Source organism: Aotus nancymaae, unplaced genomic scaffold, assembly GCF_030222135.1.
Source record: "Aotus nancymaae isolate 86718 unplaced genomic scaffold, 86718_ANA_hifiasm-v0.15.2.pri h1tg000020l, whole genome shotgun sequence".
Taxonomy (NCBI): Eukaryota; Metazoa; Chordata; class Mammalia; order Primates; family Aotidae; genus Aotus; species Aotus nancymaae.
The window spans coordinates 44,279,422-44,297,585 of NW_026988432.1; the positions used below are offsets into that span (position 1 = coordinate 44,279,422).

Here is an 18,164-nt window from a genome sequence, read left to right on the forward strand (position 1 = left end):
TTTGGTGACTTGGATATCATAAGATTTGGTGACTACATTAACAGAGGCAGCTCGCAGCAAAGAGAGTAAGTAGGTTATATTTATGAATGAGATCTGGGTCAATATTATTGTAGGAAGTTTAGTGGTTTCATATTTTTGTTAAACCTGCTTATGCAATCAACATTCCGGCTATTTATATGCAGTGTAACATATGGTATCTGCAAGGCTTCTAAGCAGTAAAAATTCAAAAATTCCAAAATTCCAAAGATGAATTTTCAAATGAGTACTTGGTAAAGTTAATAATTCCACATAGTAATAGCTATTATTTATCAATTTTGAAATACATAAATGTTTTATTCCTATGTAACCCAGATTTCAGCTGGAGGCTTAACAGATCTGGTAAAGAAATTACTACAAACCCCTATAATCCTATGGCCTGTGGAAAACCAAAACTATTTTGCTATAGTCTAAATGTTTGGGTCTGCTCCTCAAAAATTCATACCTTGAAACCCTAATCAACCAATTAGATAGTATTTGGATATGGGACCTTTGGGAGGTAATTAGGTGATGAGGGTGGAGCCTTCATGATGGAATTAGTGACTTTATGAGAAGAGACAAGAGAACACACACATGTGCGCGCTCTCTCTCTTTTTCTCTCTCATTGCCCCCCTCACCATGTGAGAACATAAACGGGAAGTGGGCCCTCACTAGGAACAGAATCTGCTAGCGCTCTGATCTTGCACTTTTCAGCCTCCAAAACTATGAAAAATAATTTTCTATTGTTCAAGCCACACAGTCTATGGTATTTTTGTTATCACAGCCTGAACTGACTCCCACACCTCATGTCCGTAAATCCCTTGGAGCTTGTGTTTTCCTGGCCTTTACTACCTCCCAAATCACTCCCAGACATTTCTGCTGTACCTTCAGATTTGAAACTGCCCATTTACTGCTTTTCTGCAATACTAAGTTATCATGAGTTTAGTAAAGTCCACTGAAATTGGGAGGACATGGGAAAGAGTCAAAAACTTATTTTCATTTTCCATAGCCTCTTCCTACTGCATTATGTTGCAAGTATCAATATTTCCCCCTTCAGTATGCAGAGACATTATTAGTCTTTCAAGGTGTCAGCAGCACAAAAGGCCTTTCATTCTCTGGAGAAACTGGCTCTCCAAGGTGGTTTTGGTTACAAGTAGAAGGCATTTATTTTCCTGTTACCCCCGAGATGACTTTATTTAACCCTTACAACATTCTTGTAAGAGGATACCATTATTCCCACTTTACAGATGAAGCAACTGAGGCTTAGAGCCAGCCCAAGGAGATAAACATAAGACAAGGCAGAGGATTTAAATCCAGGTCTGATAACTCTTAACTCGAAATTAACTTGGCTTCTGAAACATGGAATAATGATTATGTATTCTGGATCACTTTGCTACTTCAAAACTGCTTTTTTTTTTTTAATCAAATATCTATGTTTCAAAAACATACACTCCCAAAGACCCTGTGTAGAGAATTAAAGTAAAAATCCCAGTGATTTAGTATTTCGGAAAGAATGAGTTAGAATAATTAACATATCAAAACAACTGAAGTACAACTCTTTATTATCTTTAAGTAATAAAATTTGGATGGGGATGTAGGTCACCTGCTTGTCAAACCTGCAAAATACGTAAAGGAAACAGATAATACTGAAGATGAGGAGGATGAGGATGAGGAGAATAATGTCGATAACTATGAAGATGATGACGATGATGGTGGTAATAATTAGCATTTATTTAGCACTGTTTTAAATGCTTTACATATATTATGTCTTTTAATTCTGAAAATTAAAGATACCTATGCCTTAGGTCTTGTTAGTGTTATCCCCCTATTTTATAAATAATGCTAAAAAGGGGCAAAGAGACCTGGCACGGTGGCTCACACCTGTAATCCTAGCACTTTGGGCGGCCGGGGCCAGAGGATCACTTAAGGTCCGGAGTTAGAGACCAGCCTGGTCAACATGGTGAAACCCTGTCTCTACTAAAAAAAAAAAAAAAAATTAGCTGGGCATGGTGGCGCGTGCCTGTAATCCCAGCTACTCAGGAGGCTGAGGCAGGAGAATTGCCTGAACCCAGGAGGCGGAGGTTGCGGTGAGCTGAGATCACGCCATTGCACTCCAGCCTGGGTAACAAGAGCGAAAATCCGTCTCGAAAAAAAAGAAAAAAAAAAAAAACAATTAGAATTAGCCGGAAATCTCTTGACCCCAAGAGGCAAAGGTTGCAGTGAATCGAGATCACACCACTACACCAGCCTGGGCAACAGAGCCCAGGCTTTCAAACAAACAAAAAAAAACCCGAGGAGCAAAAAGGCCAGCCCAAGTTCACTTAGAACAGCTGAAACCAGGCATTTCATCTTAGCTAAGAGGTGTACACCCATAACAACTAGACTACTCTGCCTCAAAGATTGTGGTGGCTTCCATAGATGTCTCCACTAGGGTGGAATTAATCATTATACCACGATGAACAGGGAATTTTCTCCTCCCGTTTCATTATTATCTCCAATCCTTAGAGCACCACCTGGAACATAGTAGGAACTCAATTAACAATTAACAATTGCTAACTGTAAACGAATTGTCTAAATCAGTAGAGGACAAAAATGTTAATAGTCAAGCATAGCTGTTTAAAATATCTTGATTAGAAGACATATAGGTTAGGAAAAACTTGGCTTGAAAACACCTGTTTTTTGTTTTTTGTTTTTTGTTTTTTTCAAAAAGATCTATATTAATAATCAGCTAGAAGCTGAACAGGGACCCAATACTGCACTGTGACTGCTAAAAGACTACTGTGATTTTAGAAAGCATTAAAACTGGTATTTTAGTTTTCTTTAGTCCATGGCCTGTTAGGAACTGGGCCGCAGAGCAGGAGTTGAGTGGCGGAAGAGGGAGTGAAGCTCCATCTGTATTTACAGCTGTTCCCCATTGTTCGCATTACTACTTGAGCTCCACCTCCTGTCAGATTAGTGGCAGTGGCAGATTCTCATATGAGCGCAAACCCTATTGTGAACTGCCCATGTGAGGGATCTAGCCTGTAGGCTCCCCATGAGAATCCAATACCTGAAGATCTGTCACTGTCTCCCATCACTCCCAAATGGGACTGTCTAGATGCAGGAAAACAAGTTCAGGCCTCCCACTGATTCTACATTATGGTGAGTTGTATTATTATTTTATTTTTATTTATTTATTATACTTTAAGTTCTGGGGTACATATGGAGAACATGCAGGTTTGTTACATAGGTATACACGTGCCATACATCCATCACCCCGTCATCTACATTAGGTATTTCTCCTAATGCTATCCCTCCTCAATTTCCCCACCCCCTGCTATCCCTCCCCTTTCCCCCGACCCCTCAACAGGCCCCAGTGTGTGATGTTCCCCTCCCTGTATCCGTGTGTTCTCATTGTTCAACACCCACTTATGAGTGAGAACATGCGGTGTTTGGTTTTCTGTTCTTGTGTCAGTCTGCTGAGAATGATGGCTTCCAGATTTATCCATGTCCCTGCAAAGGACATGAACTCATCCTTTCTCATGGCTACATAGTACTCTATGTTGTGTATGTGCCACATTTTCTTTATCCACTCTATGATTGCTGGGCATTGGGTTGGTTCCAAGTCTTTACTACTGTGAACAGTGCCACAATAAACATACATGTGGATGTGTCTTTATAATAGAATGATTTACAATCCTTTGGGAATATACCCAGTAATGGGATTGCTGGATCAAACGGTGTTTCTATTTCTAGATCCTTGAGGTATTGCCACACTGTCTTCCACAATGGGTGAACCAATTTACACTCCCACCAACAGTGTGAAGCATTCCTACTTCTCCACATCCTCTCCAGCATCTGTTGTCTCCATATTTTTTAATAATTGCCATTCTAACTGGCGTGAAATGGTATCTCAATGTGGTTTTGATTTGCATTTCTCTAATGACCAGTGATGATAAGCATTTTTTCATATGTTTTTTGGCCGCATAAATGTCTTCTTTTGAAAAGTGTCTATTCATATCCTTTGCTCACTTTTTGATAGGGTTGTTTTTTTCTTGTAATTTGTTTGAGTTCTTTGTAGATTCTGGATATTAGCCCTTTGTCCAATGGGTAGATTGCAAAAATTTTTTCCCATTCTGTTGGTTGCTGGTTCACTCTAACAATTGTTTCTTTTGCTGTGCAGAAGCTCTTAAGTTTAATTAGATCCCATTTGTCTATTTTGGCTTTTGTTGCCATTGCTTTTGGTGTTTTAGTCATGAAGTCCTTGCCCATGCCTATGTCCTGAATGGAATTGCCTAGGTTTCCTTCCAGGGTTTTTATAGTATTAGGTCTTATGTTTAAATCTTTAATCTACCTGGAGTTAATTTTCATATAAGGTGTAAGGAAGGGATCCAGTTTCAGATATTACAATGTAATAATAATAGAAATATAATAATAGAAATAAAGTACACAATAAATGTAATGCATTTGAATCATCTCCAGACCATCCCCCTGGTCCATGGAAAAATTGTCTTCCATGAAACCAGTCCCTGGTGCCAAAAAGATTGAGGACCACTGCTCTAGAAACCCTACGTAGGTTTTTTCAGCTCAGCATAAGAGGAAAAATATATATCTAACTCAACAGTCCAACAACTTTTAACAACAGAGTGTATTTGAAAACCTAAGATTCATTTCAAATTTCCAAATAGATAAGAATAATTACTTACTAAAAAAACTGTTAGAAGGATTTCTACATTATGTAGGGGACTATACCAAGTCAGTGGCCACAAGTCTGGCTGAATGTTAGCGTCAACTGGGAGTCTGTGAAATAGTATTGATTTTTAAAGGCTCATGCTATTGAGTCATAATCTCTGGGAGTTGAGAACTGAGAATCTATACCAAGAATCTAAAATTTCTAATCCCCTCAGTTGATCCTGGTAACTTGCTAGGCCTGGGAATCACAGAATTAGATTGCCTCAAAGTTCTCTTCTAATTCTAGGAATTAATGATTCTTTGAACATTGCAGAATATCTTCTTTTATAAATGAGAATTATTTGTTTCCTATAAAATGAATCTTGTCTAAATGTGCATTGGTAGTTATAAAGTGTCAGCATATTAGACTTCTTAGCACATTAGATTTCTTAGGTTAAATAGGTTAAAAGTTTTTAGCAATCTAGTCCATGAAAACTTTTCTCATGTATCATGGAAAGCAAAACTTTATCTGGCCTGTTTCCCAATTATTGAAGTTCCAAATCACTGAAATATAAATAAATGAGATTTTACAGTACTTAGAACACCAGTATGATGAAAAATTTGTTTACACCAGGAGGTTTAGGTCATCCTTCAATCATTCATCCCAGGAACCAAAGTATGTATGCACGCCAGCACTCATGCATACAGACGCACATACACACCCAAATGTGACACATGGTAAATGCTGGGCAGTCACTGAGATGGAACAAAGGAGACCTTCAGATTTCATCGCCTTTGCAACCTTACATTTTTCTACGCAAGAATCAAGGAACTCAAATCAAAGACGTTCAAATATTATTAACCACGATATACTCAGCTTTTTGTTTACAGTCCTTGTCTTTTCAATACATACTTTGGTCTGGGTTGGGTAAAATGAAGAGTGGAAGGAGTGTTTTAAAATAATAAAAGGTATGAAGAGAACATATTAATTTTGGATAAATTGGTTTCCTATGTAAAGAGCTTCTAAAAAGTATACTATGTCGCCCTGAGAAGAAGCTCTAGTGATTGCAGTGAGGCTGCATTTATAAATTTTGACTAATCTAAAATTAAACCTGTAAAGCTCTGCTGGAATTATTTGGAAAAGAATAATTAAAACCACCTTCAGCACAGTTAGTTCAGCTTCTCTTAATTTTACTTTTCTAGTTCACAGGTGTCTTTTCTTATGGTGTTTTCCAATTGAAGTTCACACACATCAAATGAATAGTATGATAATCAGAAGTTCAATATTCAATATGCATTCATTATTATCTGTAGTTATGGTCATTGTCACGATTATAATTGCACATTGTAAAAAGAATGGAAGCTTTTCCACAGGAATTATTCACGTGTATTACTTTCTAGGAGTAATTGAATAGTTGACATTGCATTTATATCAAAGTAAAATATGTGATAGTTATTCTCATTTGTATTATTCTTAAGCAATAATAAATGTAAAGTGATCTCTATTAGGTTCCTTTATTTGGATTCAGAAATCTTCATAGTTTTCTGTAATATCCAAATGTACATCTTCTTATAATAGCTATGGAAACTTTCTCTTTTCTCTGTAAAATGGAGAGTTATAGCTACCACATTGGGCTGTTTTGAGAGTCAATGGAGAAAATAGTGAGAAAACCACTCAAATGCATTTTGTTACTTGATGTGTTCTTTCCTCTATATGATCCAACTTCTTACATGTTTCATCTTGTTTTGGGTTTCTGTGTGGTTCACCTTCACGAAGTAAAGCTTGCTTCAGCCTCCCAAGTAACTGGGATTACAGGTGTGTGCCACCACACCCAGCTAATTTTTTTTTTTTTTTTTTTTTTTGAGATGTGTTTCATTGTTGTCGTCCAGGCTGGAGTCCAATGGCGCAATCTCGGCTCATTGCAACCTCTGCCTCCCGGGTTCAAGCAATTCTCTTGTCTCAGCCTCTCGAGTAGTTGGGATTACAAGTGCCCACCACCACACTCCAGCTAATTTTTGTATTTTTAGTAGAGCTGGGGTTTCACCAAGTTGGTCAGGCTGATCTCAAACTCCTGACCTCAGGTGATCCGCCTGCCTTGGCCTCTCAAAGTACTGGGACTACAGGCATGAGCCACCACACTGGGCCCCATTAAACATATTTTTTAAGCAGTGAATTTATTTATATATTAAAACATATTTAATTATGTTGCTTTTGTCACAACCACCACTTCAATGAGTTCTTTCCTCTGTGTCTGTCCTGTTGATACTGATCTATTCCCATCTGCAGCCTGGCAGCATGTAGACGAGTGATGTTAGGACAGTCACAGAATCGTGACCTCCAGTTGAACAGGTCTGTCTACACATGGTAATTTGCAGCAACCTAAAAAGAGTATTTGTTTTCATTTTGACATCTCTTACACACATAGAGTGGTTGATTATTTGGACTAAAAACTACAATAAGAAAAAATGGTCATATATCAGCTCTGTGGCCATGCATTTAGGAGATTACATAGCATGTAAATTTTGTATGTATTTTTTCCAAATGAAAGAGAGGAAAACGCACTGATTTTTCTTAACCCCCTCTTGCAAAAACACCCCAGTCACTGAAATCCTCCAAGTATGAGGCTCTTTGCTGTTGTATTCTGTTTTATTTGTCAACTACTAATCTATAAGGCATAGGGGTACAGTTTGAAGGTACTTCAGATTCAAAGAGGTTGGGTTTATTTGTTTTCCTTTTGGCTCCACTATATCCACAGAGTGGCAAAATTAACATTGCAAGCTGCTATCACATTACGCATTCCTCTGTAAGTACAGCTCCCTCTATCGATGAGTGTCTAATATATGCAATTCTCCAGAAGGTATTTTTTCCCACTGAGGCATAATACAATGCATTCAATGGCACCAGAGTTTCATCAAAGGAATTCTCTTGTTCCCTTCCTTCACATGGCGATGTCATTAACTGCATTAAGTTAACTCTCTGAATGTTAGGTTCTTAACCAACAAATAGTGCTTCTCCACAAGGGCATACTTCGCCAAACATTCTCGAATCAGAACAAGCTGAATATGTAATCATAGATTGAGAACCACACTGTGGCTTGTGATCATCACTATGAGGAATCCTTTTGTATTTATTGACTTTTTTCCTTCAATCGTTGTTGTTCTGTTTCTTCCACCACCACCTTGAGCCTTTCAGGTACAAGAAAAGTTCAATTATATGTAAAGTGACTGTTAAATCAGCAGGCCCTTTGTGGGGGTCTGGGCCTCTTCTCCCTGCTTCAATCACAAGTGCGCTCAATCCATTACTGTTCCTGAGGATTGTACATCCATCAGGTCGAGTGTGCCGGCCAGGGTGCATCTTACAGCTTTTACTGCATATGAGACGTTGCAGGCCTTTCTCAGGAACTGCCAGGCAGACTGGGAATCACAGTCACGGTTAATAGCAGCGAATTGCCAGCTCTTGATGGGTGGGTAGTCACTCCTTTCAGTGGTTGCCCCCTGGGGGAGAAGGTAGAAAAACAGAGGGAGGGAATTAGAGTGACTTTGCACAGTTGAGCAAGTTCATGCCGCTGGATCAGTGGCAAGCATTGGCAGGGCTCCACTCTGGGGAGGCTCACAACAACATCACAGTCTCATTTTTACCAATTGGTGCTGCTATATCGCCAGTGGTGCACAGGGGGAGAGCAGAGGGGAGGGCGAGCTGGGAGTGGGGGAAGGGGAAGAAGGCAGAAGTCTAAGCTAAATTAAACAAACAAACAAAAAAATTCATGTTCAAACTGGTTAACCCACCCCAGTTAGCCCTGTGTTACTAATTGTACCAAACTGGTATTTGAAGTTCCCTGGGTGATTAAAGAGTTGGCTCACAAACTCCCTGCATAACCTTAATTTTTTCAAGGTTCTTTGAGTGGAGAATGGCTTATAATAATGATTTTGACTAATACGATTTTTGACATGCAACTTTAATGCTTAACCTTAGTACAACTCCAGAGCATTTCATGTGTACTCAGCTGTAAAGAGTGATGATTTAAAGGGATAATATAAGAAAAAGGTCGTTCTAGAATGAACCTCTAACAAATTGCATAAAGGGAGCTTATTATTCTATGAGTATGGGGATGTGCAGCTCTTCTGATCATTTTTCTGCTTGGTTCAAAAAAAATTGTTGAGACATGAATGGGAGGAGAAACAGGAAAAAAATGAAATAGATATCTGCAAGCAAGGAACATTCTTTTGATGGTTATGATTTTGTTGCCACTAAAAAGACTCTACAATAATGTGGTTATTCATCTCCTCTTTTGTTTTGGGTGAAGAATTCGCTCTAACAAGAAAATGCTGTTATTGGTTGGAGGGCTGCCTCCTGGACCGGACCGGCTCCCCAGCAATTTGGTTCAGTATTACGACGATGAAAAGAAGACGTGGAAAATACTCACAAGTGAGTGCATTATTTATTTATTCACTCACCTATTTATTTCAGGTTAGAGCTGTCTTGATGAATTTGAAAACATAGTTAATCAAATTAGACATTTTATTGATTTGTTCCCCTTTGGAGGTTTGTTTATGTATCACAAGAGATTTAGAGTAAAAGACTAAATTAACATTGCAGAGGTGGCCAACTGGTAGTTGAATAGGCCTGTCCTAAAATCACTGTACTGGTTTATGTTTCTGTATGTGCTGCAGTGGATGGTGTGGGAGAGGAGCAAAGATCTTCCCCCCAAAATTCTTCTGTTATTTTGTTGTTGTTGATTGAAAAGCCAAAGGTTGGTTTACAGTACTCACTAGTAAATTGTCTCACATCAGAATGGTTGTTCAGCTCATCATCTCTGTAACTAACATTCATTTTGCTTTTTAGGCATTTTTGCTCATTAATATTTAGTCCATGGAACTGGGTGTTGAGAGAAACGTCCCCTTATACTGCTGCATAGTTTGAATGGACAGATATATTTGTGACCTATTCCAGCTGCATGAAATTGTGCTTGCAAACTTCTACCCAGGATTCTTCTCTTCCCCTTCTTAAAGGGTGATTGTGTTTTACAGCAAACCTCTTGCCTTGGGCACTGAGATTTGGAACTTATTGTTATATCGGTTATGATTCCCAATCGGGCTCACTCATGGAATCAAAAATCATCGTTTCTTGAGTGCAGCAGGCTGTGTGCACCAGTCCCCTTGTGGGCACAGTGGCTGCACTGGTCAATAAAACTAAATTTTAACTGTCAAAGTTGCCCAGAGCTGTATAGATAAAATAATAAATGAGCAATTTTGATCCATAAATCAAAGCCATACATTTAAAACCAACAAAAGTGAAAGTTAGATTTTCTTATTGCATGTGTCTTCAACAGTTATGTATTTTATCATGTTTATTTTTCAAAAATCATTTTCTTTCCTCTTCTTGAGAGCCCTTTAAAATAATAGAAATTGGACAACAGTTTACCCGTAAGAGCAGAAGAGGCATAGAGACATGTGAGGTGGTGCTCGAAATAATACATTTTGGAGCTGGCGTCCCCCAGTGAAACCTGCAGTAGCACTGTCCAGGAACTGCAACAAGAAAGCTCCCTGGACACCAATGCGCTACGGTGGTAGTGAAGAAGTAGTGAAATAGTAGTGAGCTTAGGAGAAGAAAGAAAAGAAAAATAAGTTAGTGATGTCTGAAAATGATTTCCTTTTGACAAAAATACCATTAATAGTGGTTTAAACATCTGACTGAGTGGGCAAACTGAATTTTAAGGGTTTGTCAGAAACGAAAACTAAAGCAAAACCAAGGAATTCATTCTTTGATACTTAACCAATAGCAAAAGCCTGCATAAAAGGAAACATGGAGACTAGGAGGAGGAGAGACAAAAGAGGAAGGATAAAAGATTCTCAGAGAGAGATGACAGAGAGATAATACACCTAATGATATTCATTCATAAATCCATTTGTTTTCCCAAATACACCAAGCTAGGTTCAGTGTTTTACTTGATTGATGCCCTTCAGTAAAGACAAAAAGATTAATTAAAGCATTGTTAACAATACCTTGGAAAAGTCTTATGTGCATTTTAAACCTTGCTCAAAGATAGGTTGATTATCAAACGTTGTCCATACTGGGGCATTTTCAAGCTTGAAGGGGGAATCTATTAATCATGCCAGGACAACAGGTATAGACTGGAACATATGGTCACCTTACTTCAAGTTTTCACATTGCCTGATTTAACTCCCTGCTTGGAGGGATGTCGGAAGAAAACATGAACTTTGAATCAGACAGACCTGATTGCAAACCCAGATCCAGGACCTTGAGCAAACCATATAAATATTTGGAGTCATGGTTTCTTCATTTTGTGAGAGTCACTGTAGTATTTTTAAAATAAAATTGTGTTTATAAATCACCTAGCACATAGAATGTACTCAATAAATTACAGGTACTATTGCTATTACTGTAACATCACTATCAACATTAGCATAAGGACTGTACCATTATACCTAGATGCATCAGTCAATCAGTTCAAGCTCTCCATGCAGACAAGTAACACTACAACAGACATAGCACTTTAATACACTGCCCCGGAATAGGGAGCATATTCTCCATAGTTTTCATATGTTAGATTTAATAATCTATAGACTAAGAAGTAAAGAGAAAGGGTATCTATTGACTCTATTTATTAGATTTGAAAATGAATGAAATAAATTAGTGTGTGTATGTGTAAAGTTCTTATAATGGGAACATATGTAAAGATCTTGAACCCTTTTTTCTATACTCAGGCATATGGTTTTAAAATAAATGTTTACTTGACAATGTTCATTTCACTGGAAGTTGTACTTAAAAATATACTGTTTATTACCTGCTAGGCTATGACTACACGGCCCCAAGTGAAGGCATATTTTTTACATTTGTTGAAGAAATATAAAAAATTTACCTAGATAATGTCTGCTGTTTTTTATATTAAGATATCTTATTCTGCAAAACTGAAAAAGGTAATTGACAGATTGCCATGCTTTGGGCCATGTAATCATAAATGAAGAAATGTTTCTCATCAGAATACCCAGATTCTCCCCAAATCTTATGAAACCTAAGGGACTGGAGAACTTTCTACTGCCATTCTTTTGCCCCACAAGAAATACTAAACTCTTTTTGTCAGGGAGGTAAAGTTAACAGTTAAAGGTAGGAGACAGTCCCCTGGTTTGGGGTCTACTTATTTATTGAATAACTTTCTCCATGCAAACTAACAAATTAACTAGCAGATACCTAAAATGTGAGGGTAGCTGGAGTTTCTGAATCTTAGCATACTTTGCCCACTTATGTTGAGCAAACATTTCTCAGTGTGCCTTACAGACATGTTCCTCTTAGAAAGATGCCATCCCACAGGCAGGTCCACATAGACTCACTCATGGGAGCCACTCCATTTACATACCTTATATCACAGAAGAATTAAGAGGAAGGCTAGTTTTCTTTAGATCTTATTCTGTTATGTTATTTATATTTCAGAAATACGATGTAAGGGATAAACTTAAGTAATAGTGAGTTGAATGGAGTGAAGGAGAATAGGAGTGAAAAAGTGGGTCTACATAACAGAAAGAAAACAACATTCAAATAGCCAATCAGTTGTTCGGCCTACCCAAACAGTAAAGGAAACAATTATTCTCACCAAAAAGATTGTTTTAGTAACATGCTGGCACAGACTGCATGTTTATCTTCCTTTTTGGAAAAGTCATTTCATATATCATTATAAAAACTGATTATTAGAAAAAAAGCCTCTGTCAGAAAAGTATTGAGAAATAACATGTAAAAATGACTGCAAAGTCTTTTTGTAAATGTGAAGTGTTAAGTAATAGCATTCTAAGTTTGGCATTGTTGTTCCCTCGCCTGATGATAAGAGGGAAGTTGAGATGCACTTTTGTTCATCTTTATTTTTCAGCACTGCTTTTCTTGCATCTCTCACTGCTGCACGCAGTCTCCCGTTTCATCTTAACTTATTAGAAAGCAGTACAGGAGACATGAATACTAAAACGGCCAATGCAAAAATCATGCCTCTTGCACTTTGCAGGCCCTAAATCCTCTGTGCAAAGATTAAACAGAACAATTCCTGGGGCTACTGTATATTTTTGATAACAGATTTCTTATATATCAAAGTTTTTATGAAGTCCAGGTGTAGAGATCCCTTTTATTTCTCCCCATGGGACAGCATTGGAGAGCTCTCCATTCCATTTTTATTCCCTGTGGGCCAATTTCTTTACTGATGGGCAAGGTATTTTCCAGAAACTGGCACCTTTTTTCCACGTTTCAAATAAGAGATTCTATTATATTAGACACTTTTTAGTTGCCTTTTGTGAGCAACAACAGAAAAAAGGGACTCTAAAATATAGATTTATCCTTCCATATACCAGTGATGACTTATTTTGAATAACATTAGAATGCAAATTATGCAGCTAAGTAGAAAGGTGTGTTCCTTCTCTTGATCACTCTTAGTTACCTTTGTTAAAGGTAGGGGAAATGCCTTTTGTTCCTCTCCCCTTCTGTTGATTTTAAACTCTTTTCTCTTCTTTGTAGTGCAAGGATTTGGGAATTTTCTACTGTTCAGTCATGGAGAATAAAGTAAGCTGTTGGGTAGTGGTTTCCCAGGTTGTCTCCTCTGGCCCGTGGACAACATTTAACTTGATCCCATCCACATGTGAGGGGTCCTGTGTCTGGTTGTCATTTCTTTATTTAAGAGGAGTCACAAAGATCAGAAAGCTGGTGGATTCTTCATACTTTTGAAAAAATATACTTTCTATAAATCGTGAAGGAATAGTCATTAGAAAACAAAGCTTATATAAGACATTGAACTTCAGTCCCAAACGATAAATATAGGTTTGATCATATTCAATATCCAAGCAATGCAGAATGGCTTAGTTGTTGATTATTCACGGAATAATTAATAAACCTGCATGTTGATACATTCAAATGGACATCTTTCCTTGGCCCTTCTGTTGCTTGATTTCAGTTCACTTCTGTTCCCTGAGGATATAATGGGAGGAAAGTCAAATTAGTCAAAACCTAATAGTCATTTATCATTATTTGTTTTGAAGAAAATAAAATGTAAATTCAATTAAGGGCTTTGTACCTGTGGGTTTCCTTTATTCATATTATCTTTATTACCAAGAACTAAAACCCACAAACCATTTAATTTAATGTAATTTCTAGACAGGTAGGTAGAGTTTGTAGGCAGTGCATTTCTCATTGCAGGAGAACTTTAGAAAACAATGAGGTACTTCTGAATGACTCTGAAAATGCCTAGGAATAATTTAGACTTATTTACAGACCTCATGCTTTCATGTAATAAGCAATTATTGCATACCCACTCTGTGTTGGATGGTAGGATAGAACATGCATAGGATAATCTCTCCTCTCAATAACCTAAGGAAGTAATTATAATACAGGGTGCTAAGAGATACATAGATAAGTCCTAGGGTGCTGTAGGAACACAAAAAGGAGCCCCTAATGTAAACATGAGAGGTTAGGAAAGCTTTCCTAAAAGTGGCCATCTGTAACTCTGAAAAAATGGGTAGGAATTACCAAGGCAAAAGGTAGATGGGAAAGCACTTTAGTAAAACCACCCAGTATTGAGAATGCCAAAAGGCAGGAGGGAGTATAGTGTCTTTTGGCAACTGAAATAAATTTGCGTATCTATAGGAAAGTCTGAAGTTGGACTAGTAAGTGATGGGGCTGCAGAATTAACCAATAACTTATCACATGGAGACTATTTCAAGGAACTATCAAAACAGGTTTAAGAATTAAGAATTGCAAGCTGGGATACCCCTCTAATTTTTGTTTTCAGTGTTACAATATATACAATATCACAGCAGTTGATCTCTCTTAGCCTGGAATTTTTTGTTTCAGTTCGTGGAGCAATCGTTTCCACGGCTTTGGACAAAGAAGAAGGAGAGACAATTGTGTTTGGACTTTTTAAATATGTTAGCATCTAATTTTACCTTCAATGAGCTCAATCCTAATTTGAGATACATGGCTGCACATTGCTATATATCTTGAATTATTTGCTACTGTGTATTCATGCACCAGTACATTAGTGGATTTTTCATAGATTTTTAAGAAAATATGTGTGGTAGTCACGCCAAATACTGTATTTCAAGGAAGTTGGGTACCTAGAAAAACTGGTTGACCTTCTTTGGCCGTCTCTCATTTATTTCTGGCTTATGCCTCTCTTGAAAATAGCAATTTTTTTTCCTCCATAGAACAGCATGTGTACAAATAATTCTGACACCTTCTTTACCCACAAGCTATGGTATTTGCTACTGAGTCTGAAATGAAGGAGGTATGAGTCACGTGGGCTGTTTAAATTTGCTCTATGTTATTCCTAGGCAAATTACAGACTATGTCTGGCAAACCATTGAGTGTAAGTACTGAAAGATTAAATGATCTCCATGCCCAGCCCTCTCATTTTACACACTCATTTCATTCATTTAACAAACACAATTGGCATCTCCTATGTAACAGAGATTGTGCTAAGCACAGATGATACTATGCTGAGCCAAAACAAATATCACCATGTTAATAGTTTAGAGAGGGAAACCAGCATTAATAAATAATGCCAGGTAGCAATATATAATAAGAAAATGTGATAGGACTCTGAGGGAAGGGTATAAAATATATAAGATTTGGCAATGGAGAGTCCTGATCTAATCTAGGAGTCATGGGGAATATTACAAAAAAAGTGGCATTTGCACTGACAACTGAAGGATGAGAAGGAGTTAGGCAGTGCCCAGGTGAAGATGTGAGATAAGATTGCTCCAGGTTAGTTGACAGTAAAGGCAAAGATGCTGCAAAAAGAAGGTGCATGGCTGAACTCAAAGAGTGAGGGGGAAACAGATAGGAGATGTGTCTAAAGACACCAGCAGAGACCAGGCCAGACAGGAACTTCTATGGCAGGTTCAAATGTTTTTATTTTGGCTTTTACTCTAAGTGATGCAAAGAGAGGAGGTGCTATGCCCAGAGTCACACAGTGATTTAATGGCAGTGTAAAGAATAGAACACTGGTCTCTGTATATCCGTCCAATTGTGCTTCTCCAGATCTCACACCAATTCATCTCACCAAAAACTGCCATTACTCAAAGAGTCCAAGCAGATGAATGGGATTTAATCTGTGCTGACCCATTTCACCCATGAAAATCTAAATGGAACCAATGTATTTGGCATAGTACCATGTTCACAGAATAGAGCCAGAATAAGCTAATTGAAATAATAACCTATTCTTAGAGGTCAATAATGTAATCTTGGTTTATGGACTAAACTGCAAATTATAATATGTAAGTGACAAAATTTGCATTTAAGATTATGGACAGGCCACAATTCACTGCAATTTTTTGACATTTTAACTGTCTCTTGGAAGAAACATAGTGTCAAAAATGAAACAGCATGTGCACGTGCGCAAGTGTGCACACACACATCTTTACAGACATCTTTAGAGACAGATAGATCTGAATTGAAACACACACAAGATATTTGTCTGTGTGAATTTGGGAAACTGCTTACTCTCTGATCTTTTAATCTCATCTGCAAATTGAGGATAATTATACTCACCTCACAGGGTTATTGTGAGAATTAAATAAGATAATACAAATAAATGTCCAGGCTCAGGATTTGAAATAGAGTTGTTCCTCAATACATTTTTATTCTATTTTAGTTGACTTTGCATTATTTTTTAACCAAATAAAGAAAACCAAAATATTGAATCTTATCTTATGCTCATCTAAAGTTTGAGAAAGAAGACGCACTTTGATTCGGAATGAAATCTCAATGTCTAGCATGAAGTTTGTGTCTATCAGTCAAGATAAGCTAGATTATGCTGTGGTAATAACCCCAAAAGTCCTAGGAGCTTAAAGGGACAAAACAAAATTATTTCTTACTTATTCTGCATGTCCAACACAGGTTGATAGAGGGCATCTGCTCCACAGAGTCATTCAGGGGTCCAGGCATATGGGGACTCCATCTTGACATGCATTTCCACCATTGATGCAACAAGGAGAAGAAAGAGCTGCAGTGGTGATTAAAAGTGACATATATCATTTCTTCTCAGTCACAGAACCACATCCCATTTCAGGAAGCAGGAAAGTGCAAGCTCACCAGGGTTCAGAAGGAGGAAAACCAGAGAATTTTCAAACAATGCAATGTGACGAGCATAATTATCCTACTAGACATCACATACTCCATGTACTCTTCTGCTGTGCTCAAAGCACGCTCACCTTTCCTCCAAGGGAAGATCACCCAAAATCAAGCCCATTGTGGAGGATCTCTGGGTAAGAAGAATAGTCATCCCAACATCAAGCTGATTTGAGACTACTCTTGACCTGGAATGAATAAACTAAAGAGACAAATTATCTGGTCCCTCACACATAATGCACCATGATGGAAAAGGGACAGGATCACCCCAGTAAACACTTTCATTTGGAAAGAGTGTAGCAAGTTAGCAATTCTACCAAATAGACATTTTGAAGGGCACGTATCCAAGAGGTGGATTGTGTTCTTTGATTAGGGTCCTGCCCAATTCTGTTCATTATTTCTTGTTCTCCCATGGCTCTTCCTTCTCCCTATGGGAGATCCTTCTTTTTTCATTATCTTCATGAGTCATGTCTGAAGTAACCCTGATGAATATGCTCTTCTTGAGTGGAAGAGTTTTCTACATGCATTCCATGTCTGTAAACATTTTTTTTTAAGACAGATTTTCGCTCTTGTTGCCTAGGCTGAAGTGCAGTGGCATGATCATGGCTCACTGCAACCTCTGCCTCTCGGGTTCAAGTGATTCTCCTGCCTTAGCCTCCTGAGTAGCTGGGATTACAGGCACCCACCACCATACCTGGCTAATTTTATGTGTTTTCAGTGAAGATGGGGTTTTGCCATGTTGGGCAGGCTGGTCTCGAACTCCTGACCTCAGATGATCCATCCGCCTCAGCCTCTCAAAATGCTGGGATTACAGGCATGAGCCACTGCACCCAGTCATCTGTAAACATTTAGAGAACCATAGCAGTTTTAGATATCAAATTATCAACAGCTACTTTGACTCAAGACTGGCAGTTCTTTTGGCAATTAACTCTCAAGAAAACTTAACTGTTTTTTTATGTTTCCAGCTACTCCAATGCCAGTGACCATGCCATATTTCTTTTCTGATAAACTTCTCAGATTGCTTTTCCTTTGTTTTCTTGCCCCTTCTCTCTCTCGTCTCTCTCCATCTCTGTCTCTCTCTCTCTCTCTCACACACACACACAGACACACACACACACGCACACACACACCACTGTCTAATAGTCTCTTTATTTCTGTATCATAAGACTTAAATGGGAAAGTTTGCTTTTTACTGTTTTCTCTGAATTAGAATTTACTGGTGGTTGTCTTGGCCTTAATCAGAACTTTCTTCTAAGACATCCTAACTCAGTGAAAGCACTGTGAAAGTCACACCTTTAATTTTTTCTCTCTCATTAAACTGAGTTTTAACTTAACTTATCAGATGAAATTGAAAAACACCACATCTTCCAAGGCTACACAG

At 38.0% G+C, this 18,164-nt stretch overlaps 1 protein-coding gene across 1 annotated transcript in view; it reads left to right on the forward strand.

Annotated features, from left to right (window-relative positions):
• KLHL14 (kelch like family member 14) overlaps positions 1 to 18,164 on the forward strand; it is a 97,756-nt gene that overhangs the window by 22,586 nt on the left and 57,006 nt on the right. Inside the window, exon 3 of the mRNA XM_012447292.2 lies at positions 8,970 to 9,091. Within this exon, the coding sequence (XP_012302715.1) occupies positions 8,970 to 9,091 (122 nt within the window). The remainder of the gene's footprint in view (positions 1 to 8,969; positions 9,092 to 18,164) is intronic.